This window comes from Mesoplodon bidens (genome assembly GCF_964165515.1).
Source record: "Mesoplodon bidens genome assembly, chromosome: 8".
NCBI lineage: Eukaryota > Metazoa > Chordata > Mammalia > Artiodactyla > Ziphiidae > Mesoplodon > Mesoplodon bidens.
The window spans coordinates 106847117-106873470 of NC_138165.1; the positions used below are offsets into that span (position 1 = coordinate 106847117).

Consider the following 26354-nt stretch of genomic DNA (forward strand, 5'->3'; position numbering starts at 1 on the left):
GATGAACTAAACACAGCCCCACCTGTCTGGGACTTAGTCACAGAGTAGAGACAGACAACCAATGGACACTTCATTTAAAGGCACCATATCATATATCTGACAAAGAATTTTTATCTGGGTACACACACCGAAAAAATCCTAAAAATAAATTCAACGTGATAGACCACCCTAATATATCAGCAAAAAAAAAAAAAACTGAGCAGACACTTCACACAGGAGGCTATTCCTGTGGTCAATAAATATGAAAAGGTGTTCAACTTTATTAGTCATGGCAGTACAACCACGATGAGACACCACTACATACCTATCAGAACGGCTAGAAATAAAAAAGACTGGCAATGCCAGGTATTGGTGAGGATGTGGAGCAACAGGAACCCTCATACTGCTGATGAGTATAAATGAGAACAAACACTTTGGAAAGCTGCTCGTCAGCATCTACAGAATCTAAACACTGTACTCTGACCTAGCAATCGTATCTTTAGATATATAACCAAGAGAACTTAGTGTATATGTTCACCAAAGGCAGGTACAAGAATACCCACAGGAGCTATATTCATAAAAGTTCAGACCTGGAAATAACCCAAATTGACATAAATAAATGGATAAAATGGATAAAAGAATGGATAAATTGTGGCATAGTCATACAATTGAATACCGTTCAGCAATAAAAAAGAATGAGCCACTGCCACGTGCAACAATGTGGATGAATCTCACAGAAGTTGAGCAGAAGAAGCCAGGCACAAGAGTTCATGTCATAGGATTCAGTTTATTTGAAGTTCAAGAGTAGAGGAAGCTAATCTATGGTGATAGAAGACAGACTGGCACCTTGGGGGTACTGACTAGGGAGGGGCAGGAAGAATCCTGCTGGTGTGCTGGAAATGTTCTATATTGATTTGGGTGGTGTTTACAAATGTATGAAAGTTCATCAAGCTGTAAACATAAGATTTGTGTACTTCACAATATATAGATCCCTCAAATAATTAACCAAAAAAAAAAAAAAAAAGGAAATGAGAGTTTCATACAAATATAAATGCCAAGAAGAAATTTAAAGCCATGTGATGGGTGAATGGGGGCCTGAATGATCAGAGCTGAGACCTGAATGGTGATTAGGAGGTAGCCATGTAATGAGCTGAGAGACTGCTTTCTGGGAGAGGGGACTGCGAGTGAAAAGGCCCTGAGGCAGGATTAAGTTTGGTGGATTGGAGGAACCTCGTCAAGGCCAGCAGACTGAACATAGTGCGCAGGGCCAAGGCGAGTCCTTCATTTGGCTTTTTATTCTAAGAGCAGTGGGAAACCATGAAGGGTTTGAAGTAGGGGGGTGTACTTTCTGAGAGCTTAGACAAGGGAAAGAGAGAGACCTCTGATGACTTTTAATTATGTGGCTACGACATCTGGAAGGTGGGGGACTGGGATTTACCTACTGTGCAGGGCTGGAGAGGCAGTGCAGTCAAGGTTTGTTTTGGACACGTTAAGTTGGAGATGCTCATTAGGTACCCTTGGGGCTGTCCGGGAGGCAGTGGGTGACGGGGCTGAAGTTCTGGGCCAGAACTGGGTTGGAAATGTGTGTCATGAACACACAGGTGGTATTTCAAGTCCCAGGTACCTAGGAGAAGAGAGAGCAAGAAGGAACCCAGGGCGTTGTATGACGTGAGTTTTTCTGGAGAGACTAGAGCTGCCAGAAGGTTTGGATGGAAACTGCTTTAAAAGTGCTGTTTTAGGGCTTCCCTGGTGACACAGTAGTTGGGAGTCCGCCTGCCGATGCAGGGGACACGGGTTCGTGCCCCAGTCTGGGAGGATCCCACATGCCGCGGAGCGGCTGGGCCCGTGAGCCATGGCCGCTGAGCCTGCGCGTCCGGAGCCTGTGCTCCGCAACGGGAGAGGCCACGACAGTGAGAGGCCCGCGTACCGCAAAAAAAAAAAAAAAAGTGCTGCTTTAACGAGGGCTGTTGTGTGCCCACTCCCCGCCTGGCATCAAGAGCCCAAACGTGAGCAGAACCTGGCCCTCATCAGTGCTGCCAGCCTAGGGTTGGAGTCTCCCAAGCCTGGGCCTTGCACACTAAAATGCAGATTCCTGGGCCCATCCATGACCCACTGAAACAGAGTGCCAGGGCCATCTGCATTTATCAAGCTCCCTGGGTGAGTCCTGCACATGGCGGTTGAGATTCTCTCACTTTCAGTGGCCCAGGTGTGTGTGTGTGTGTGCGTGTGAGAGAGAGAGAGAGAGAAAGAGAGAAGGAGAGCGGGAAAGAGAGCAATTTCCTCTTTCCCTCTCTGAGGGTGGGGCTGCTCCAGAGTTCAGGAAAGCAGTCAGTTCTGTAAGCTCTGCTCTGTGTGTGTGTGTGTGTGTGTTTTCATGTGTGGGGGGCGGGCACGGTGTCCCAGGAGGACAGAGTTTGCATTGATGAAACCTTTCCCAGCCCTTTGATGCCTCTTTCCCTCTGCCCTGAAGTTAACCAGCTCAGTCCTCCGTCCCCCGTGCATCCCGCTCGCCGGCCGCGCTCACTCACGGGCCAGGATGGCATTCGGTCTGGCCCTGCGCATGGCGCTGCTGCTCCTGTCCGGGGTCCTGGCCCCTGCGGTGCTCACAGGTAAGGGTGCTCCCTGGGCTCTGCTACCACCAGCCTCCCAAAGCTAAGAAGTACCTTAGGCCAGAATCTCTAATGCCCACCGGCAAGGCCATTCACAGGAGATGGGGTGGCAGTTTGGGGTGATTCTGTGAAGGGCTCCCCCAAGACAGGCTGGCAGCAGCTGTGTCAGAGGCCTCAGGGAATCGTTAGTCATAGAGACGGTGACCTCTGAAGTAGGAGGGTGACTTGGGGAGCAGGGCCAGGGACATTAGCTGCCTAGGGGACATGGGGATTACTCCAGCACCCTAATATCTGAAGGCCTTCAGATCTGGGAGTCAGGAGGGGGCACCAGGCAAGCAGCTGAGGGGCGGAGGCCCCAGGCCCCTAGATGTAAGACCACAGAGCCCTACCATTTATTTGTCAAGCCCCGCAAGCCCTTCTCTGCTAGTTTTCTGAAATGTCCTTTGAGAGTGAAGACCCAGGTACTGTTTCCATCTTGGAAAAAATTCCAGAGGGAGCACAGGGCCAGAGACCCCTCTGTAAAACCATGAGGATGCTGGACTGAGGTGCTGCACTGAGGCTGAAAATGGCTGGGTCTGGGGTCTGGTGAGAAGGGTCCCACCAGGCTTGGGTTGGCAGGCTCCTGGGACCTGAGCCCCCGTCCTGGGCACAGCTGTGGGGCTTCAAAGCATAAGCAAGAGAAGGCACAGACGGGTCATGGGTGGTCTTTCTCCTGGAAGAAAGCCATCCCTGATGGCTGTGAGGTGGGCCAAAGGGAGGTGTTTCGGGGCTCCTGAGGGCAGTCCTGGGGCTGGAGAAATGTGCGGGTGGGGAGCCCCTGGAGACCCTCCACGGCATGGGTTTCGGGGGAGTGTCTGTGGATCTGAGGGGGGCTGTGTGGACGTGGTGCTGGGAGAGCTGCTGGGGGATGCGAGGCCTGGGGGGACCCTTACGGTCACACACTCAGGCACGAACACGGAAGGAAACGGGGTGGGGTGGCGAGGAGCCTGTGGGCCTGCCGGCCTCCCTCTAGATGCCCTAGGAAGAAGCTTGCAGGCTGGCTTCGTTTCCGGCCCTGTCCTCCTCGCTGTTTCTCAGCCTCTCTGTGCCTCTCCTCTGCTGTACCATGGCGAGAATCAGAGCGCCTCCGCCTCTCTCGCAGGAGACTGTAGGTCTGCCAAGTTCACACACGTGAGCTTTCAGGACAGGACAGGCAGTTGGTAGCGCTCAGCACATGTTAGGAGGAAAACATCCCCAGCCGCTCTGCTGGGTGCAGGGTAGTCTCAGGCCGAAGCACCTCCTCACGTGGCTAGGAAAGCACCCAGCCTCCCTTTTGGTGGGAGAGGGGCCAGCTGGGCAAGCCAGGGGGCTGGTGTGGTGCCCAGGGAATTGGGGAAGTGATCTAAAGCGGGGTGGCGTCTCCCGTGGCTCCCTTATACCCCACCCACCCCAGTGAAAAGCTTCTCCGGCCTGTTGGTCCAAGTGGGTGGAGGTGAAGGTGCTGGCGTCCGTCTGCCTGGGGTGGGGCCGTGTGGGCAGCTTCTGTCCAGTTTCTTGGTCCCCATGCAGCCAGCCCTCCCAGCCAGGCTGCCAGCCAGAAGCGCTGGATCAGACTGTGCACACACAGCCTGGGTGGGTGGGCTGTGTCTGCCGCCGCAGGAATGCCTGGGGACAGCCTCGTGTCTGGCGGCAGCGGGACCTCACCTGGCCTCACCTCCCGAGTCCCCTCCTTGTGTCCCACCAAGGGCAGGCAGGCCAGCCCCACCCCGGAGTCTTTGGGGTTCCGGCTGGCTGTGGTTCGCCCTGCCACTCCGGGAGGAAGGGGGTTCGGGAGGCTCCTGGCCGCCCCACCCCCGGCTGGAGGCTCAGAGCAGGTGTGCAGCCGGCCCCACAGGCCCCTGGCCCGCTGCTCCCTGGGCTGGGGTCCTGAGCAGGCAGGCGGGGAGGGGGCGGCCTGCTGCCCGCCCTGCGGGTCGCCCGTGGCCACAGCTACCGAGGTGGGGGGAGCAGGCCAGGCTGAGCGGGCGGGAGGCCAGGGCAGGGATGAAAAGGCCCTTCATGGCCGCACAAAGGCCGTCTGTGAGCTCGGGCGCCTGGCCTCCGGGCCCAGTGGTCAGACTGAGCGTTAAACAAGCTTATTTACTGACAGGCGGTGGGGCTGGAGGAGAGCCTGCGGTGCCCAGGCCTGTGGCAGGGTCACGAGGCCCCCACTTCTCCTGGTCTTCTCAGTCAGCGCGCGGAGTCGCAGGTCGCTGCTCACCCCGGTCCTTGTCCTCCCCCTTCTCCGTCCTCACGTGACATCTCCGCTCGCCTTCCACGCCGGCCCTCATACCAGTCCCTCTGCCTGGCATTTCTTTCCCCCATCTTTCCCCCTCCTCAGATGGGGCCTGCCGTGGGGAAGCTCCCTGACAACGGCTTCTGTTCATGGCTCCCCAGAAGGATAGATTTGGGGGATAGATTTGCTTCCCCCTCTGACTACAGCAAATTGAGAGAACACGGAGGCACGTAGATGAGGACGAGAAAACGCCTGGCCCTCCTCGGCAGCTGCGCCTCCTTTGCCGGAGGGCTGGTGACTGAGCGCAGGCTGTGGTTCTGGCCCATGTGTGCCGCTGGGGCACCCACCTGGGCTGGCAGGGAGCTGGCTGGCCCCTGGGCCCTGGCTGCTTGGGTGCAGATGAGTCCTTGAAGCCCGGATCGGCCTCTGGGGGCTCCTGGTGATGGTCTCAGCTACAGCAGGCGCAAAGCCCGCAGGGTGGCAAGGGCCATGGTGCCCAGGCCAGAAAGGCCCTAGGGCAGAGGCAGCAGCCGACGATGGCCTTGACAGCACAGTCACCACCTTGTGAGGGATGTGAGAGGCACAGTCCAACCCCCATCCCACAGGTCGGGAAGCGAAGGCAGGTGGCCAAGTCAGTCCGCGGTGGTCCCAGGGTGAGGCTGTGACGGAGCCGGGATTTGGACCCAGCCCTCTCGATTTGGAAGCCAATGGATTCAGCCCCTTAAGCTTCAGAGACCGGCTGAGTCTTGAAGGGGCGGGAGGGGGTGCACACAGCAGGGATGAGGGGGCCTGGGCTGGTGTATCTGGCAGGGAGGGTCCAGGCTTCTGCGGGGAGGAACAGAGTGAGGCTGGGTCACTGGGGGCAGACAGGGAGAAGGTCTGGGTGGGTCTCCAAGTACCCTGCTCAGAGGGCACTTCTCCCCCAGAGATGGCTCCCAGGCTCTGGCAAAGGGCAGAGGGTACCACTAGTTCCTGGGAGTGAGCCCCTGCCCTCCAGGGGGTGTGGAGTCTGTCACTCCTCTTCCTGAGCTTGGGGCTGACTCCTTGGACGCCACCAGGTTGGCTGGCCCTGATACCCAGTAGCCCTGTGGTGGCCTCTCTGGCCAGAGACCTGGCAGTTGGAGGTGAGCTTTGGCTGGTGGTGGTAGGACAGGGAGGTGCCTGGCTGCCACTCTGTCTTGGGCGTGTGGTGTGCAAGTGGGGACCAGTGGTTTGTTCATTTATCTGGGAGACAGGCAGTCTGCGAGCCCTAGACCTCAGGGCCTGCCAAGCAGTGGGTAGACTCTGGCCTTTTTTCTGCCCAGCCCCGGAGAGCCTGAGGCAGGCATGCCTAGGGCCTGGAGCCTTCCATGGCAGCTGCAGGCTGCAGACCCCAGCCCTCCCAGGCAGCGACAAGGGAGGCCTGACAGAGTCACTTGCCCCTTCCTCACAGGGAAGTCTTTGAAGTTGGTGGTGGACCAGGGTGGCCCCCACACACCAGCACTGCTTCAGCCTGGGCCCTGGGAGAGGGAGGCTTCCACACAGTGGGTGCAGGGGCCTTCCGCCCCTGAGAGGCCTCCTTGCCAGGGGTGTTTCTGAAAAGGGGCACAGGCCCGGGCAAGCCCTGGGAATATGACAGCGGTCCCTACCTGCAAGCTGAGCCTCGGAATTGATCCAGCTGAGGCCTGGGAGAGGCACCAGGGGCGGGGCCTGGTAGCTGGGGACCTTGTAAAATTTTGTCATGAAACGATCTGAAGTATACAGAAAAGTTACAAGAATAATCCAGTGAACTCCAGTAGGCTCTTCACTTGGATTCACCCACCGCCAACATCTTGCCATATTTGCTCTTCTCACCGTCTTTCTGTCTCTATTTACTCACTTACCTATCTGATTGCGGAACCATTTGACAGTTAAGTTGCAGACATCATGCCATTTTGTCCCTAAATACTTCCTAAGGACAAGGACATTCTCTTCCATAAGCAGTTATCCAAATCAGGAAGTGAAAACGGACGCAGTACTATCACCTAAACTACAGCCTTGTTCATGGTTCACCGGTGGACTCCATAATGCTCCATCCAGGAACGCACGGTGCATTGTGTTGTCACAGTTCCTTAGTCCCCAACCTGGAACAATTCCTCACCCTTTCTTTGTTTCTCATGACCTTAACGTTTTTGAAAGCCTAGTTATTTTAAGACTGCCCTGGAATTTGGGTTCGGCTGTTTACTCATCATCTGCCTCAGGTGGACACGTTGGCAGAAGAACCCTGGAAGTACCTTTGTGTCTTCCCAGAGCACCCCCCTCTCCAGGAGCTGGTGAGCCTGGAAGCAGGGTGTGGGTCTGGCTTGTCTGTGCCCTGGGGGAGCTCTCAGGGGTGGAGCCCCTAAGTGTGAAATGTGCCCCAGGGACGGCAGGTGGGCTGGCCAGGGTTGTATTGACGGAACCACAACTTCCCAGGAAGTTTCTCGGGAAGCACAACCTCTTCAGGGGCTTCAATGCCCAGCAGCACCTAACTGCCAGCGCAGCGCCCACCTCAGCTTAACCTGAGTCTTGGTCTTCTTGGAAGACCATAGAGCAGCTGGTATCAATGAGACGGTGTGCTGTGATGCCCAGTAAGCCCATTCTAGCATCCCTGGATCACAACAGAGATCACTCAGGGCTGGGGTGTTGCTGCGAGGCTCCTCAGGCTAGGATCCTTGACGGGGGAGCAAAGATGGTGTGGGCTGCCTGGAGTTACCATGCAGGCCTCTCAGCCTGTCCCTCTCGTTCTCTGGGGCCCCTGGGTACCCTAAATCCTGCTAACCCCCAACCCATGAGCAGAGAAAGGCTCCTGCAGAAAACGCTGCCCGGAGACTGATGTGCTGACGGAGCCCCAGCCAGTGCGGGGCTGAGGGCTTACCCTTTCCTGGGGCTTTCCTTACACTGACCACAGACACCCCTGCCCACCCCTCTGGCCTTGTTCTGTCTGGAGGCAGCAACGTGCTGGCATCACAGTTTCTTTCTTTCTTTTTTTTTTTTGCGGTACGCGGGCCTCTCACTGTTGTGGCCTCTCCCGTTGCGGAGCACAGGCTCCGGACGCGCAGGCTCAGCGGCCATGGCTCACGGGCCCAGCCGCTCCGCGGCATGTGGGATCTTTCCGGACCGGGGCACGAACCCAAGTCCCGTGCATCGGCAGGCGGACTCTCAACCACTGCGCCACCAGGGAAGCCCGGCATCACAGTTCCTTAGGCTAGAGAGGCCCCTGCGCTTTAAGGCTCAGACACTCGGGGGGCGTGTGGAGGCATGTGCAGGCGCTAGACCCCAGGCCCTGGGGGCTGCTCCACTCTGCCCAGGTTAGGGCTGAGAAGCAGCAGGGCCGGCTGCCCCCGGGGTGTGGGGCGGGCCTCTCCTCTCCACCTCCTGCAGCAGTGGGCCCTCACCGGCTGGGCAGGAACCCTGGTTCCTGGAGAGGGCGCCTTCTCCGAGGTGAAGGCTGCCCTGGGTCTGCCCTGTGCGGGTGCGGGGAGAGGGCCCTTTACAAGTGTCACTTCCCCAGGACCTACAGAGCCCAGCAGTTCGGATGGGGGGCCCCCAGGCTCTGCTGGGAGTCGAAGTGCCCTGCCTCCCCCGGCCCCCCTGCCCTGAAGCTCGCTGCCAGCCCGAAGTTCTTCCAGCTTCCTCCCGAGTGGGCCTGTTGGTCCCTCAGTGCCCTCCTCCCCCATCAACCTGTCCTCTCATGGCAGGGGCGAGCAGAACCCAGCGGGGGCTCTGGGGCCACACGTGGGCCACTCGGCCTCCGTCGCGTCACCTGCGAAGCGGCAAGCACCGCGCTGTGCCCCAGAGCCCCGCACTCAGCGCCCCTTCCCAGTCGGTCAACGGCGGGGGCGACGTCCCCGTCGGCCCTGCCGCCCGGGCCCCCACACCTGTCCTTGGCTTTGCAGCCGAGGGCCCGCAGGAGCCCGTGCCCACCCTGTGGAACGAGCCCGCCGAGCTGCCGTCGGGAGAAGGCCCCGTGGAGAGCACCAGCCCCGCCCGGGAGCCGGCTGTCAGCGGCCCGCCCGCGACCACCGCAGCGCCGAGCCCCGAGGACAGCACCGCGCGGGAGCGTCTGGACCAGGGCGGCGGTACGGGCTGGGGCGCGGGGGCCGGGAGGAAGGGGGGGGCCGGACCTCGGGGCTGACGCGGCCCTCCGTCCTCCGCAGGCTCGCTGGGGCCCGGCGCCATCGCAGCCATCGTCATCGCCGCCCTGCTGGCCACCTGCGTGGTGCTGGCGCTCGTCGTCGTCGCGCTGAGAAAGTTTTCCGCCTCCTGAAGCGAATAAAGGGGCCGCGTCCTGGCCGTGGCGCGACTCGGCGGCACCCCCGGTGCGCGCCCCCGTGTCTCCATGTGTCCGCGAATGAGTGTGTGGGCGGGCGACGTGCACGCGCTCGGGGCTTGAGGCGCGCGACAGCGCGCACACGTGCGCGTGCGTGAGCGCACGTGCGCCGGGGCCCCGCAGGAGCGCGGGTGCGTGCGCGATGCGCGTGCGCCGGAGGTCGCCGGTGTGCGAGAGCGGGGCTTGCGGAGCGCTCTGGGCAGAGTTCTCGGCGAGGCCTTGGGAGCGCGGAGTCCCTGTGCCGCAGTCCCCTGCTCGTCCCGCAAACTGCCCGGGGCCTGCCCAGCTCCGGCCCTGGAGCGCTGCGAGCGCGGACCGGCGTGAGGCCCCGAGGGCAGGAGAGGCAGCGGCCTGCCCCGGGCCCGCCGCCCTGCTTTCTGCACCTCGCTGGGTGATGGTGGGGTCCGCGGGACCTTCGGCTGTCCCGGCTCCCCAACCAGAGGCCAGTGACTTTGAGGATGCCGCCATCCTCAAAGCGTCTTCTGACTCTGGCAGCCAGCGCGCTATTTGCGGGCTCTGAGCCCCAGACCTGCACCCTCAGGACCCCTGGGGGCCCCTCTTCCCCGGGGAGACCAAGGAGCGAATGAGCAGAGGGGTGAAGCCCGGGTGCGGGCCCCTGTCCTGGCTCCCAACCCACAGCCCCAGACCGCCTCCCTCCCCTGGCTTGGGTAAGCTTGTGCAGGGGGCTTTGCTGAGCCTCTGGCAGAGTGGGCAACCCCATGCAGGACGGCTGTTTGTTTAGAGAAAGAAAACAAAAAGGCTTTTCAAGCTCATCTCTCTCTTTTCACTTCAACCCTGAAATTATGGCAGCTGAATGAGGGATGAGGAACCACCCAGCCGTGCCACGCCCCAGCTTGGCCCTGGCACTGGGTCCTTGGTCATGCCCTCTGTTTTCCATACTTCCCAGGAAGCCTCACTTCTATAATTTAGAGAGAGGGATTTAAAATAGTGGCTTACCTGCTCTGGGTGCAGCAGGAAAGAAGCCAGAAGTGCATCCTGTCCCCATCCTCCAAGGGCCCTTGGAGTGAGGACCCTAAGGCCTAGAGGGGGCACTGTCTGCAAACCCCAGTGATGGTTTAACACCTGGGCCACAAGAGGATCCTTTTGAGTGAGTGCTGGTGGAGTGAGCTGTTCCTCTTTTTTTTTTCACCATTGTCTTTAGCAACTGTTTTGGCCTCCTTGGTTTCTCTGAGCTCCTGCCCACCTGTTCTGGCTAAGATCAGTTTTCTCCTCCTGGATACGCCAGATGGCCACACGTGGTACCCACTCACACTCCCCAAAACACATCATGGCTTAGGTTTTTGCTTATAAAAGACTGTTACGAAACTGACTGGTTTTCATGAAACTGTTTACATTATTACACATAACCTGCAGTAGCTGAAGCCCTCCTTAGAGCAGGTGACCCAAGTCAGTATGCTGCTTCCTAGCTCCAAAAAGAAAAGCGGGATAAGGGCCAGGACCAATGACTCCCCTCCCCAGCCCCACCCCGCCAAGAGCAGTATGGGACTCCGAAATGGTCCCTCTCCCCATCCCCTCACTCCTGGGAAACTCAGGTGCAGGTACTCCCCCTGGGCTTGTAGCAAGGAGACCCCAAGAGCATCAGCCCCTCACTGGGACCGGGGGGGGGTCCCTCTCCAGTTGGACCAGCATGTTGCATATGTATGCATCTTCTAGGGATTCATCCAGTTCTCAAAGGGTCTGAGGTCTCAAGAACGCCAAGGGCCGTGCTGTGGCCTGTGGGAAGATGCTGCAACGTCCCACATGATCTAAATCCTGGGCTCCTAATCTAAGTGTGTCCTGGCAGAAAGGGCATGGCCACAGGCAGGCAGGGCTGGGCGGGGTGGGATTCAAGGCCCTCCACATTCCAGGACAGAGCCGGGTGTCAGGTGGCTCCGAGGGCCAGCTGCAGCCTCCGGTAACTGGCTGCCGCCTCTGGAGGTGGGAAGAAGTGTCCCAGGCCAGTGACTGGCCAGGTGGGAAGCCGCAGTCCCAAACCTGGTGGTCAGATCCCTTACGGGACCACCACCGACACCTCTGTCCCACAGTGTTCAAACCTGCCTTCTCAACCTGCAGAAGGGTGTCCCCCACTGCCGCAAACAGCTTATTCGGTTTCTGGAGCTCCTCCACAAGTGGAGGTCCAAATCCACTCCCGTCCTGAGGCCCCAACCCCGGCTGCTTCTTCCTCCACGGGAAGCCTCCTTAGCCCTTTCCCTGGGACACACCTCCTCCACTGGGCTTGAAGGGGGCTCTTCTCTCCCTGCCAGACCGAAACACCTCATTCTTGTGCGCACAAGGGTAATAAGAAGTAGACCTTCGTCTCTTTTATTTTATATATGATGCTTCTTTTAATGCAGCCAGAAATGATATTTGCTTTTCTCGGAACCATAACCCATACAGGATGCAGTGACCAAGTCATTTCTTTATAACACCTGGGCTCCGGAAGGGGCCAGAAGATATGAGTTACATCCAGCCCATCAGGGAGCCAAAGGTGGCGTGGGCCCTCAGCCAAGCTCTGGTGGCCGTGAGGCAGGCCTGGCCGTGCAGCCAGAGACTGGCGGAGGCTTGGGGCAGGGGTGGACAGAGGCGGTTGGTCTCTCAGTCCTTTGAGTCGGAGACCAGAGGACGCTCGTCAAGCTCATCAGGCAAGGGTGGTCCATCTGTGCACCTGGCCGATTCTAACAGCTTCCAGGGGAGAGGACACGTGCAGGGGTCATGACATCATCACCTTTGCACCTGCCCTTGGCCAGGGACACCCTGGGTCTGGGGCCTCTCAGTGCCTGAGAAGGGCCCTGGAGCATACCCGTCCTCTGTCTGCTCCCCCAAGAGACAAGAAGAAGAGGTGGTGTAACACTGTTTAAAATACACGTTTTCATTTACAAATGCAGCAAAGGAGAGACGTGGGCACCTTTTCTGCAGTCTTGAGCGAGGGGCCAAGACACATGAGCACTAACCACGTAGCAGGGGTGAGGGGTGGAGGCGACTCCTGCCAAGGCACCCCAGGTCACACCGTGCTGCCTGCGGCGGCGTCCGGCCTTCCCGCAGAGCCCCTCCGCTGTCCGCTGGGGGGCTGCCCGCCACACCCTGCTCCCGCCCACCCACATCCCTCGGCCAGGCCGGGGGCCAGGGGTCACTGCCGATTTCGGCTGCCCAGCTTCCTGCGGTCCTTATTCTGGCTGCGCTGAGGGTCATCCATCTTGTGGACACGGAAACACTCCTTGAGGTTCTGGGACCGAATCTTCGGATTCAAGATCTCCTCAGTCATGTTGCTGGGGAACCAGCCTCTCTCCTGGTCATGCAGACGCTCGCCGAAGATCCACCCTGCGTAGGGAGGGGAAGGGGAGGGTCAGAAGCTCTCCAAGTGGCGCAGGCTGGGCCTTGCCCTGGCCTGTGTGGGGAGCAGAGGAAAGGGAGACGCAGGGGTCCAGCTGGCCTTTCCAGAGGTCCCCTGCCCTCAGACGCATTGCTGGAAATGCCCAGACCTTGTTTATCCCCCATGAGCTGGGCGCGTGCTGCCCTCCCGGGGAGCGCGGTGTGTGCACAGGGTGGGTGCAGAACCACTGCGTGTCCCGGAGGTATTGACTTTGGAACTCACCCCCAAGCTCTCAACCATCCTAGGCTGCCCCACGTGAGGCCAGGAGACCCCAGGGGCCACCCCCAAAAGCACGAGGCATCGAGGGGCCGGTGGGGTGGTAGCTGACCGCGTGGTTCCCTGGCTTTGAATGTTACTGTCATCCTCTGGTTGGGCAGCCCCTCCCTGAGCCTCAGCCTCCTGGGAGCTGGGTGGTCAGCCGAGGGTGGCTGGCACGAACTGGCCGAGTGCCCTAGCTCTCTACCCCCCACCCCCGTATCACAGTGTCTATGCTGGGGGCCTGGGGCCCGAACTGCAGGTCCTGCTGGCAGGTCCTGGGGCAGGGCTAAGACCTGGGGCCTGAGGGCCAGGGGCGTGCCTTCTGCAGGCCACGTGGGAGGGGTGTCAGGCGGTTTCTATTTTGCGGGGGGAGCGGGAGGGCAGGAACCACTGTTCTCCCAATGCTGGGTGAGCCCCTAGGATTTGGGAAGGGTGGAAATGGCCTTCTCTGGAGGTCACTAGCCTGAGACTTTCCAGCCAGGGTCTTGAAAAAGAGGAGGAACTGGGGTTGGAGGGAGATGCTTTCTGCACTTTTGGGGATTTAGATTAGGAACAACTCATGTAGAAATAAGGGATCAATCTTTCAGGGGAGGGGAGTGAACCTCTGGCACCGACGCCGACAGCAGGAGTGGGCGTGAGTCCCGGCGGGTGGCTCTCTGGCCCACGTGGGGCTACAAGCCTGGTGGTCACAGGCTCATCTGGAAGCTTGTTGCAAATATGGGGTCAGGGTCAGGGTGCTCCTGGCCATCATCCCTCCCACTGTGATGGGGGCTGATGCCAGGGCTGGATGAGGGGAAGGGGACATGGAGCCAGGTGCTCAGCTGGGCCTCATGCTAAGTGGGGGAAGGTGGACCTCACAGCTCCGGCGGGGAAGGAGAGCAGAGGCACTGGGAGAAATGCCTGCTCTCTGCTGAGGAAAGGCCAGTGGAAGCCACGAGGGGCAAAGCGGTCTACGGGAGCAGAGAGGCAGCACGGCCCTGGGCTCTGCCCGCCTCTCAGCTGGCTCTTCTGTCTGCTTCTCCACTGCATCCCTCAGGCTGGGGCAGAGCCCCAGGAGGGGGTGGGGCAGGGAGCCTCGAGTGCGAGAGGCGCCCAGCCCCGGGGCCTCACCATCCTCTGTCTTGTCCAGGATGTTCAGGATGTCGGCCAGATCCAGCGTCAGCTCGTCCGGCTGCTGGGCCACGTACGGGTGCACACACTGGACCTGGGGGCAGTCTGAAGGGAGGAGAGAGGGGGGCGGCATGTCCTCATCACCACGGCACCCGCCCTGGTCCCTACACGGGCAAAACCTGGCCCCCCACTTCTGCCTCAGCAGTTAGCAGGGGCACGCGGCCTGTCCAAGAGACAACGCAAACTCCCGCAGCAACTGAAAGAGGGCTCGTTGGAGGGAGGGGTGTGTGGCTCCGAAGAAAAGGCCGTTAAAGCGCCAGGAGTTCTGAACAAAAAGTACGTGGATACAGGGATGAACAGGCCTGAGGGGCTCTTATTGACACTTCAAAAGGAGCTGCTTGGTCCTGGGCTGGGCCCTGGGAGCAGTTTGGGGACAGTCAGGACTCGCTGAGCTCGGTCAGGATGGCAGCGTCTCTATCAGGCAGCTGGACCTTCGCCTTTTTATATTTTGTAAGGTTTTCAGACAACTGGCCACCCCAGAGAACGCTGGCGTTTGCCTTCTGGGCCCGAATTCCTCTTGGTTTCCTTGTGGTCTCTGTCACTTATGACCCAGTGGCTTTTATTTCTTCATTAACCATCAAAACGTTTGCAAAGCTCAGGCACACCCGTGTCCTCCGTGGGGTACTAAGCTTGCACTGGGGTGCTAGGGACCTCCGGGCAGGCGAAGCAGTCTTCCCAGCGGCCCCGCAGGCCCTTCAGGTGGAGTGCAGAGGCCCCCGAGGCTGACGCAGCTGTGACAGGCAGGGCCGCCACGAGGCTCCCTGGACCCTCCCCTGCCCCACCCGGCGGGTGCCCCCTCCCCAGTGGGCCACCTACCCAGCAGCCGGGATGTGAAGGAAACAAACTTGGTTCTTCGGTTGGGGGCCAGCGAGGTCATCCAACGCTTCATCTCGCTCCTGGGACAGGGAAGAGGACAAATGCCCCAACCGCAGAGCAACGGACCCCATGTGAGGGGAACCGCTGCACCAGGCATCCAGCAAGCTGGCCACTGGGTCCCAGGCCTGGCACAGGGCCGTGGCAGGACAGCGTGGACGGGGCCGGGAATCCAGCGGCGGGCCGGGGGCGGAGTGCTATAGAACCTCCCTGGTACATCTTTAAAGTCAGTGGGTGAGGGTGAGCCCACGATACCCCAAAGTTAACCCAGAGGCGCGCCCTCAGCTGCCAGCTGCCCTGAGCCATGGCCCGTGGAATCGGGAGAGGCTGACGCCACCCCTGCCCCAGGCAGTCAGAACTGGACCGCAACGTGCAGGGCGACACCTGTGAGTTCTGGGCTGGGGGGTGCTGGGCACCGCACAGGGGCTGCAGGGCGGCTGGCCTGGCAGCTCAGAGGTGCAGGTGGGCCTGAGGCCACACAGCGACCGTGGTTCACTCATCGGTCGGGCCCAAGGGCTCTACAACAACTCATCAGAACAGAGGCGCCTGCCCAGAGTCTGACGTCCAAGGGAACACACACACACACACACACACACACACACACACACACACACACACACACACACACACACACACACACACACACACACACACACACACACACACACACACACACACACACACACACACACACACACACACACACACACACACACACACACACACACACACACACACACACACACACACACACACACACACACACACGTGCTCGCACCCTGACGCTAACAGAAACCCTCCCGGCAGGGCCCTGGGGGAGGAAGGACAGGAACAGGGCGGGCCCGGAGCCTCGCACCACCCGGGCAGGCGACAGCGGCGCTGGGCACTCACTGAGAGGACGCCTTCAGCATGTAGGTGGCCTCCCGGTCGTCTGCATTCTCGAGCAGCCGCAGGATGAAGACGTTGGCCAGCGTCTGGCCCTGGTCCTCCAGCTCCTCCACTCGCAGCAGGCCCCGCGGGGCCGAGTCAAACACCTGGTACTTGTCTCTGGGGACCGAGGGTGTCAGCAGAGGCATGTCAGTCCCGAGGAGGCGGCGGCTCGGATCTCCAGGATATGCTCTACGCTGGCCAGCGGGGCCGGCCCCACTGCTGACACTCCTCACCTCCTTCTGGAAGCCCCCCACCTGACCGCCTGTCCCCCTCACCCCCAGCCCCCGCCCTGCACAGTGTGGACGGCGGACGAGGGGTCAGCACCCATGACACGGCAGGGGCCGCTCTGTCGAGCCCGCCCCAGGCGTCAGGCGCTGAGCTGGACTCTCCACGTCCTTAGGGGTACAGCCCCCGCTAGACGGAGGGGAAACGGAAGCTCAGGGCGTTGAAATACACCTGCCCGAAGGCCCAAGGCTGGACCAGAACGGAGCAGGCGTTCAAAGCGGGTCCAGGGCCTGGCACCATCGCAGCACCGTGCCCGCCGCCCCCAGGCCGTGGTGACCCCCCATCCCTCCTGCCTGCCGCTCACCCCGGAATCTGCCGGCAGATCACCAGCAGGTCGTTAAAGAGGAAGAGGTAAATTTCCCGGAAGAGTTTCTTGGTCCGCAGGGTCCGCGATGTCTTGGGGCCTGACATCTGCTGCAGCTCGCCCTGCTTCAGCAGCCAGCGGGAGTGGGAGATGATGGGCACCGACTGCGTGGGGGGGGACGGCGTCAGAACGGCTGTGCCCCTCCGCGCCCCCCGCCGAGGCTCCCCTCGCGCTCTGCCAGGAGTGACGACCGCGAGTAACGGTGTGTGAGGCCCGCACTGGGCCCGGGACGCGCGTGGCGCTGGTGGGAGGGACGGACGGATGCTGGGCAAACACGGGAAGGGCGAGTGTGTGCGCATGCGCAGTGCGCCTGAGTGGGCAGGTGTGTGTCTGTTGTCTATGTATCTGCGTGTGCTTTTACGTATGTCCGCTCACGTCTAAGTGTGTCCACGTGTCCTGTACGTGTCTGTACTCACGTGTGAGTGTGTCCACGTGGGTGCCTCTGTGTGTGTGTGTGTTGTCATCCTCCTACTACTGTGTGATGCAGGATCAGAGGAGAGGCCAAGTTCACAGGAGAGAGGGGAGAACTGGGTCCCACAGGGCGAGGACACTGGGCCGGCAGGTCTCCACACTATGGCTCCGGGGCAGGCACTCAGCACCCAGCACGCGGCCTGCAGGTGGAACTACGTGGGGGGCCCGGAGGTCTGCGTCCTCAGCTGGGGCTCAGCTCCCAAACCTAGCATGACCTCAGGGACCCTCGGCAGGTACCGTGCGCTCATGTGCCCCAAACCCCAGAAACCCAAGCCCTCAGGGCCCTTAGGGTCACTAATGCCTGCAGCTTTACACAGAGTTGGGGAAAGAGTCGGTAACTTCCGTCAGATTTTCAAATCGCCCACATTTAAGAATCCCTGGAGCAGTCCATGTCACATTCTTCATGTGAGCTGACTGTACAAGGTCACACAGCCAGTAAGTGAGAGCAGGCGGCTCCCGACTCCCTGCAGGAGACAGTCTAGGCCAGCAGTTCCCAACCGTTTTGGCACCAGGGGCTGGTTTTGTGGAAGACAACTTTTCTACAGACGGGGGTGGGGGGCGGGGGGATGGTTCAGGCGGTAGTGCGAGCGATGGGGGATGATGGGGGGCGATGCGGAGCCATGGGAGGTGATGGGGGTGATAGGGTGTGATGGGGAGCCATGGGGGGCGATGGGGTGCGATGGGAGCCAGGGGGGGCGATGGGGTGCGATGGGGAGCCATGGGGGGCAATGGGGTGCGATGGGGAGCCATGGGGGGAGATGGGGCGCGATGGGGAGCCATGGGGGGAGGTGGGGCGCGATGGGGAGCCATGGGGGGAGGTGGGGGCGATGGGGAGCCATGGGGAGCCATGGGGGGTGATGGGGTGCGATGGGGAGCCATGGGGGGCGATGGGGGCCATGGGGGGTGATGGGGAGTGATGGGGAGCCATGGGGGGCCATGGGGAGCGGCTGTAAATATAGATGAAGCTTCGCTCGCTCACCCACAGCTCACCTCCTGCTGTGCGGCCCGGTTCCTAACAGACTGCAGACCGTTACCGGTCCGCGGCCCGGGGGTTGGGGACCCCTGGTCTAGGCCAATGTGAAGGCCCGGTGACTGGGGGCAGGTGGGGCCTTCAGCTAAGGGGTCAGGGAAGGTCTCCGTGGAGGTGATGCTGTGCTGAGACCCAAGGGCAGCCATTCAGCGAGCCCGGCCAGTGCCCAATGCTCCAGGACAGCCGGGCTGGGGTGGGGACACATGGCTGGGCATGGGCTCACCTTGATCTTAAACTCCATCTTCTTCTGAATGCTGATCATTTGCTCCGTGCGGCTCATTTTCCTGACGCCCTCGTTGCATGCTTTTACCACCTGGGATGAGAAGGAGGACACGTCAGGCCATCCGCAGCCAGCTGTCTCTGACCACTTCCTTCGGCCCACTCAGGCCACAGCTGGTCAGTCTCAGCTGGGTCTCAGTTCCAGTGCAGAAAATCAGGGCCTTGTCTTTGCTGGGACGTGAACTCCAGAGAACACATACATCGATGCCGACCCCTCATGTCACCTAAGAGAGCAAATTTCGACCAGAAGACGTCCTTTCTCATCTGTCAGACTGGAAATGCCCAAGGTCTGGGGATCAGGATCCGTCACACACTGTGGGGAAAGCACAGAGTACCCCTACCTTCCTGGGAGGCAAGCCAGGTACCAAGGGGCCGAATGAAACCACATTTTCTGGGACTTCTGGGGACTCAATCCGAGAGGTGATATCTGCACAGGATCTAGAACAGGGCCCGGCACCCAGCAGGCACGCAGCATTTAGCAACGAGCCCAAAGATGTGCCTACTAGGATGTCTCCTGCAGTGGCGTTCAGAGCAAGAAAAACTGTCCTCAACCTAAATGTCCATCAACAGGGGTTGATTAACGCTCATAAATCCACATAACCCTGTACTCTGAAATCATGAAGAAGTGCAATAATTTTACATGCACTAAAATGGAGGGAAAAGCCAGCTCATAAAGCACAAGCCCACCTGCAAAGAATACAGTTGTGTGTGCAGGCGTCTGTTTGGAGAGGGGTCTGGAAGGGCAGGCACCAGCATGCTGGCAGTGGGGCGTGGAAGAACTGCTGACCTTTACCCTCTTTTTCTGCTTATGAATAGTTTGTGGACTTGTTTGTATTCAGCATCATTTTTATAAATTAAGGGAAAAAACCCACCTTTATTAAAAAAAGGTAAATAATGAGAAGCAAGTGTATACCTGGGAAATGAAAAGAACTTGAAAACCGAAAACACGTGCTGGTGCCCTCAGACCCCTTGGGGCCCAGTGTGGCCGGCTGCCCAGTGGGGGCCAGGATGAAGCTCCCACCTTGATCAGGTGTGTGCGTTCCAGGGGTGGGCAGAGGGTCCCGAGAGATGCAGCCTGGCTGGCAGGTCACTGACCCTCCCTGACCAGCCTGCTCGAGGCTCCAGGCTTTCCCCAGCTAGGCTGGGAGGGGAGTGCTGTTTTTCCCAGTATCCAAAGGGTATAATTGCCAGGAGGATTTTGGAGGCCAACTGGCCTGACTGAGGGATGCGAGGAGAGGCCCCTGGGGGGAAAAGACTGTATTAAGCGACAAAGTCCTCGTGGCTCCATGTGGCTCCACGTGGCTTAGAACCACCACCTGACGCCCACTGGGCTGGTCCTTTTACTAAGCCGCTGCCACTGGTACACTAAGTGGAAAGGACTTCCCAACACCAGGCTCTCGTCCGTTTCAGGGTCACCGGCACGACAGAGTGGCCCCTGCACGGCTGCCAGGAGTGGGCTCGCAGCTCCAGCGGACACACTGGAGCCAAACACACGAGACAGCGCTGCTTTAAGGCAAACATGTGGGAACAGACACATTCACTGACCCCTCTCGCACAGCCCCTGCTCTGCTGGCAGCTTCCAGGAGGATCCTCGGGAGCAGAGATGCTTTCTCCACTCTTGGGCAGGAAGAGCCCAGGCTTGGCAGGGCCGGGGAGTCCTCTCGCAGGGATAGGAGAGGTGCAGCTCGAGGGCCGGGAGAAGCGGGATTGGGGGGTCGGAGAGGCGCACAGGGCAGAGCTGCAGCAGGGCCCAAGAAGAGCCAGAGCCGGCCTCAGAGCGCGGCAAGGGAGGCAAGAGCCATGGCTTTTTTTTTTCTTTTTTCTGCAGTACGTGGGCCTCTCACTGTTGTGGCCTCTCCCGTCGCGGAGCACAGGCTCCGGACGCGCAGGCTCAGCGGCCATGGCTCACGGGCCCAGCCGCTCCGCGGCATGTGGGATCTTCCCAGACCGGGGCACGAACCCACGTCCCCTGCATCGGCAGGCGGACTCTCAACCACTGCGCCACCAGGGAAGCCCAGAGCCATGGCTTTTGACACTGGAAACAGGTAAGGACGAGCGTCGGGCCTCCGAGGGCTGCTGAGGGGAGTGCCTGGGCCTGTGGGTGGCCACAGAGCGGGGTTGGCGGGAGGGTCCATGAACATGTCTGCAGGTCAAGAGTGCCCGGCCGGCCTGGTCCACCCCACACGTCAGCAGCCTGGGGTGAGGAGGAAGCCCACCCGACTTATTTTTTTGGACCCAGTGACTTCTCTGGATTGCTAACTATTAAAATGAATTTGCATCTTCCAGAGACACACCGGCACAGGAGGGGGCAGGACAGGAAGGCGGGTCTAGAGGAGGAAGACAGCTGATGGGGAAATGTGGAAAGAGGAAGCACAACTCACCAGCTCCAGTTCCTTGTGGGCCCCCAAGGCAGTGCCTTCCCGCTCAGATCTCTCTTCCACCCTCTTCAGGATGTTCTGAGCACAGACAAAGTCTGCATTTAGTTTCGTCACGTACAGCCATTCCTCCCCTCTCCGCCCCCTTTGGCAGTGGCAGCCTCCCTGCCGCACTGATCCAAACAGCCTTGTGTTGCTGCAACAACCCGGAGCAAAGAGCCCCACCGGTTACGGACTGAGGGCGGGGGAACCTTCCACCAGCCGAGGGCCGAGCATCGCGCACAAGCCTTGCTCGGCTCTAAGATGGTAACCACAAGTCAAGGTCTGCACGAGGACTAACTACGAGGGCCAAACCCGAGGGCCAAACCCGAGCCCCAGTCTCCTTACAGCGAAGACCGAAGCAAAGGGGGCAACCAAGTGCGCTGGGGAAGGGGGAGGGCGCGGCCCAACAGGGAGGGAAGGGTCGCTCGGGGCTGGCTGTCCCCGAGGGGAGCTCAATGTCTGCAGCAGCATCAGTGGGACTACCATTTGAAGCCAAGTAGCAACGACCCCGAGGCTTCGTTAACTCTGGTCTTATTGATAAAAATGTCTATTTTCCAGTGGTTGGGTTTTCTTGAGTTTCGCCTGTAAATTACAACATTTGCATTGGTTTCCGCCTCACAGTTCTCCCGTGCCCATATTTCTGATCTGCTCTCATTCCGTGAAGAGGTTTGGGTGCGTCTGAGCACAGCTCACCTCCCCCCAGCTGCCCCATGTGGTGGCACAAACGTCCCCAGCCACCTGCTGCCAGCCAGACACCAGGATGCTGGGCATCCTTTCCACTCTCTCCTGAGCTCCAGACCAGACCCAGATCCCTCCTGCCTCTGGACGTCCCTCAGCTGCAGGCCCCCAGCCTCCCCTGTGCGGTCACCTGCCCCGCCTCTGCCTGCCAGCCAAGCCAGACACACGCAGTCAGCTCCGATGCCTCCTTACCCTCCCCCCCACCAACATGGGGTCACCAACCCTGCCTGTAACCATCCCCCGACTCCCAAATCCATCTCTCAGCGAACAGGATGGCTCAGGCTCCACCTTTTCTCTTGGGATAAAACCCTATCTGACCAGGTCCTGCTCCTGGCCTCAGGCAGAGGATGGTGTGGCTTCTTCAGCCTGGTGCACAAGCCCTCCACACTGGCCTCCTCTCTGGTGGGCCCCTCCCTACCTCCTGCGGTAACTGGCGGGTCTACCTGGAGCACCCCGCCCACATTCACCCCTCAGACACGCTGCCTCTGAACCTCAGTCCCCCTGCTTGCACCCCCCACCCCATGCCACCGTTCTCCTTGTGACAACATTAAGATAGGTCTTGATCTTAGTTTTGTTGGTTTTTATCATCCAGAAGTTAAGATTTTTAATATATCACTATATATTCTTTTCCTATAAATTTTTTTATCTGCATAATTAGGAAATGTTACTGTCTTCTGTTTCATTGTTTCCAAGTTTAAAAAATTCACATGCAACTCCTTCAGTCGCAGCGTCCTATGACGTGGGCTGGTCCCAGCTGTTCTCCCACCGTGCCATGCACCTCCCCCCACTGCCCCCTGTCTGGGTTTCTTTGGTCCTTGGCCTCCGAGAGCCCCTTCCTCCCAGCCTCCGACCTCTCCTTTCCGACACTGCCCTTCTCCTGTGGAACTAGCTGCCCATGGCCTTTGGCCTCCCGCCTGTTTGACCTCTGACCTCCCCTAACTGTGGGTCACAGGTCAGCGTCTCAGCCCATTCCTTTCTGAGCCACAGCAGGATCCACACCACCCACTTCATCTGCCTGGTGGCCCGGGGGCTCCCTCTACCCACCAGCATGCGGCAGGCACAAGGGCTCTCCGCCCTGTCTTGCTTGGAGCCTGACTCTTGCAGACGCCCTTTCGGGAAATCTCACCCTCTATAGGCTCCCCTGACTCCAGCTCTCTTGGCCTGCCTCTTCCCTTGCTGCGTTCCTTCTCGGGCACAATGTCCCAAGGCTGGGTCTTGGGACGCCTTTCTCTCCATCCTTGGTGGTCTGTCCTATTAAATGCCACCTTGATGCCGAGGGCTCACACCCTGACTTCTCCCTTTGACTTTAAACTTGGATATGCAATGGCTCAAAGTCCTCCCAAGCTCAGCTGGTCCAACACTGAACCCCACCTTCCTCATCTCGGGAAACAGCACCATCACCTGAGCCGCTCAAACCGAAGAGTCTCCTTCCCTTTCTCTTCACGGTAGCAAGTGCACAGCTCAGTTCACTGATTTCCCTCCAGGATCTCCCACCCCAGCCTTCACAAACCCACCTTTCTTTAATTGCTCCTTAACCCCTTCTCCCATTTCCACTCTGGCCCTCCTGCCCGACACCTTCCACACGGCAGCTGCTCTGAGCTCTTACCAGCGTCAACTAGATGGAATGACTCCCCATCACATTGAGGATAGAACCCAATGTTTACCTGGCTCCTTAGGCCCCTGATCAGCCTCTGCCCACATGTGCACACCCATTCCCATCATGTTCCCCCAGCTCACCGCTGGCCGCCCCGTCTGTGAACCTTGTTGCCCCAGTGCCTTTGCATAAGCAGCTCCCTGTCAGATGAATGGCTCCTCCCTGTCAGCCAAGTCTTAACTTAAATGTCACTCAGCCGAGTCTTTCCTGATCCCCCGACTGGCAGTGGGCAGGCAGTCACCACCATCATGTCACTCTGTTTCACCGTCCTCAGCCATGACCACTTCCTGGTTGTGTGTGTGTGTGTGTCTCTCTCCCCACCCTCCCCCAGAGTGTGGCTCTGTGGAAGCAGGGGCTGAGTCCCCCACTGCTTGGCACACAGTAGGAGCTTAATTAGGATTTGTGGAACAAATGGACTTCTGGAAATAGAAAGCCAGCCTGGAATGACCAAAGGGAACAGCCTGCAGCAGGAGAAGCGTGTGTCAGGGGAGAGAGGCTGGTACCTGGACCAACAGCTTGAGGCGCGTGATCCTCTGGAAAGGCAGGATGAGGAAGGAGGAGAGGGGCAGCCCCCTGCACTTGGGGTCCAGCTCCAGCTGCGCGATCAGCTCCCGAAAGGCTGCCTTCTCCTGGCTGGGGACACAGACAAGAGAGTAGGTCTCTGGCTCATGGGAGGCGCAAATCGGAGGGGGTTCCTCCCCGTCCTCAGCCCCCTAAGAACCAGACAGCCCACAAGCACAGAAAACGCGTCGATTTCTTCTCTTCTCTCTCTTTTTTTTTTAATGGAAAATAAACTGTTCATGTACAAGTCAAGTAACAATAGTGACTTCACACGCCAGGCCCAAGAAGACTTAGCAAAATATGCTGTGTGTGGGAGGGCAAGAATTCCTTGCGTGGCCAAGACTATGAATCAGACGCAGAATTCGATGGTTTACCCAGCAGGAAACGGTGGCAAGGTAAACCCACGTAATGACAGGAGCAGGCAGCAGGCTGGAGACGGCTGTAGGGAGAACCTGTGTTACTCCTGCCAGGTGGGGATGTCTCGTCTGCAGACGGGCTGGGCAGTGGGAACCACTGCTGGAGATCAGACGTGGGCCCTGGACTGCCCATCATTAGGGAAGTGGCACTCAGGCCCAGAGAGTCTGCTCTCACGGGCCACACCAGGGCACTGCAACATCTAGAATCCTATTCTCCTGTGTGATTGTCTTTTCAATGTTCATCCTCAAAACTGGCATCCCGATTCCCTCAAGTCCCAGTTTCAAACCCCAAATGTAAAACACCCAAACCCCTGAAGACTCAAACTTTAAAACATCCCCAGTGAACTACACAGCTTGATGGAAAGACCCAACGAAGCATAACGTCCAGAGGTCACTACTCGGAGAGCCCTTTGGTGCCCATGAGTGTGCTAAGAACATGTCACTGGTTAAACTGTGGTTGAAACGTGGTACAGACATGTGAAGAATTCAAAAGAGGGAAGTTAATTAAAAAACTCTCTCATCAACGGAAACCCCAAGAAAGTTTACAACATGGGCAGATTAGTAAATTCAAGCGCTTTGCTGGAGAACCACCAAAAAGACTCCCTCCCCGCAACCCTTGCCTTGTCTCTAGTTCAAACCACTTTCCTGCCGTCTTGGGCCTCGAGTTGTCCTCTTGGCCTCAAGCTCCCTTTTCTAAACCTCACAGAGCTCTGCACGGCCATCTGGACACAGGTCCAGTGGGCGCCATGGCTGACTGTCCCGGGGTCAACATTTCCCTAGTGACACCGAAAGCCCCAGAACGTGCCGGAGTTGGATGCTGTCCTGGGAAAGCAGAGACCCAGGGACCACAGTTCAGTGTCAGCACAAGAGGAGGGGGCCGCCGGGGCCACGCCTGCGCGATGGCCCCGCTGCCCAGTCATACTCACAGCAGCTGCTTGTAGGTCCTCTCCTGGTAGGTCTGGTTGCTGACGTAGGTGATGTAGACGGAGAAGTGGTCGGCGGCGTAGAGGTACACGATGTCGCACACGTCTGAGATGACGATGTTCTCCTCCATCCTGCGCTCCAGCTCCAGGAGAAAGCTGCAGCGGGCAGCAGCTGGGTTAGGGGTGGCTGGCTGCGGAGACTCGGGACACGTCTCCACCAAACCAACCGACACGACAGGAGGAGGTCCCAGCAAGGGGGGCACATTCCGTCACATCACGGAATTACTTGTTCAGTTTTTGAGGTGGGTAGTGACATCAGGAGCATTTTTAAAAGGGAGAGACCTCATCTTTTACATCCATACTGCTGCGATTACAGTTGAAGTGAGCTGACGATGGGGATCTGCTTCAGAATGATCCCCTGGCGGAACCTAGATGCTGAAGTGTGGGCTCGTGACACTGGTGTCTCTACTTCTGCATGTTTGGGATTTTCCATAATAAAATATAAATAAATACAAAAATAGGTCTTTTGCAAGGAGCCCGCGAGGGGGGTTGGCGCGCGCTAAACGGGAGAAGCACTGGTTTGAGAAAAGCATGGGTCGCAAGTACACATTGGGACCCTGCCATTAATGGAGGGGAAAAGCGGGGAGACGCCAGCAGATTCCATCCTGTAAGCTGGTAGGAAGCCTGAAGGCTTGATGGGATTCCAGTGTGATAGGAGGCAAGGACATGCTTCAGATACATCAGAAATTCATCTACACGTGGAACAACTCCTACAGAACACCTACTGAACGCTGACAGAAGACCTCAGACCCCCCAAAAGGCAAGAAGCTCCCCACATACCTGGGTAGGGCAAAAGAAAAAAAGAATAAACAGAGACAATAGGATAGGGACGGGACCTGCACCAGTGGGAGGGAGCCGTGAAGGGGGGAAGGTTTCTACACACTACAAGCCCCTTCGCGGGCGGAGACTGTAGGTGGCGGAGGGGGAAAGCTTCGGAGTAGCGGAGGAGAGCACAGCAACAGGGGTGCGGAGGGCAAAGCGGAGAGATTCTGGCACAGAGGACCGGTGCCCTCAGGCACACACCAGCCCGAGAGGCTTGTCTGCTCGGCCGCCGTGGCGGGCGGGGCTGGGAGCTGAGGCTCGGGTATCGGCTTTCAGTCGGAGCGCAGGGAGAGGACTGGGGCTGGCGGCAGGAAGAGAGCCTGAAGGGGTTAGTGCACCACGGCTAGCCCGGAGGGAGTCCGGGGAAAGGGTCTGGAGCTGCTGAAGAGGCAAGAGACTTTTTTCCCTTTTGTTTCCTGGTGCGCGAGGAGAGGGCATTAAGAGGGCTGCTTGGGGAAGCGCCGGAGACAGGCGCGAGCCGCGGGTAAGGCACGGACCTCGGAGACGGGCGTGGGCCGCCGCCGCCGCCCGCCGCCGCGGCCCGCCGCCGCCGCCGCCGCC

General features: G+C 59.1%; 2 protein-coding genes across 2 annotated transcripts in view; one reads left to right on the top strand and one right to left on the bottom strand.

Moving 5' to 3' along the window:
• Positions 1–2395: 2395 nt before the first annotated feature.
• Positions 2396–9109, top strand: SNORC (secondary ossification center associated regulator of chondrocyte maturation; the record flags this gene model as incomplete). Its single annotated transcript, XM_081242272.1, has 3 exons — positions 2396–2588; positions 8739–8921; positions 9000–9109. Exons 1-3 carry the CDS (start codon positions 2516–2518, stop codon positions 9107–9109), a joined length of 366 nt encoding a protein of 121 aa, XP_081098398.1. The 5' UTR covers positions 2396–2515.
• A 2422-nt stretch (positions 9110–11531) lies between these two features.
• Positions 11532–26354, bottom strand: part of NGEF (neuronal guanine nucleotide exchange factor) — a 48097-nt gene continuing 33274 nt past the window's right edge. The window contains exons 5-13 of the mRNA XM_081243049.1: positions 24915–25067; positions 23515–23644; positions 20584–20658; positions 18147–18236; positions 16363–16526; positions 15735–15890; positions 14787–14866; positions 13911–14015; positions 11532–12490 (exon numbers count right to left, since the gene is read on the bottom strand). Of these exons, the coding sequence (XP_081099175.1) occupies positions 12300–12490; positions 13911–14015; positions 14787–14866; positions 15735–15890; positions 16363–16526; positions 18147–18236; positions 20584–20658; positions 23515–23644; positions 24915–25067 (1144 nt within the window). The 3' untranslated portion in view covers positions 11532–12299. The remainder of the gene's footprint in view (positions 12491–13910; positions 14016–14786; positions 14867–15734; positions 15891–16362; positions 16527–18146; positions 18237–20583; positions 20659–23514; positions 23645–24914; positions 25068–26354) is intronic.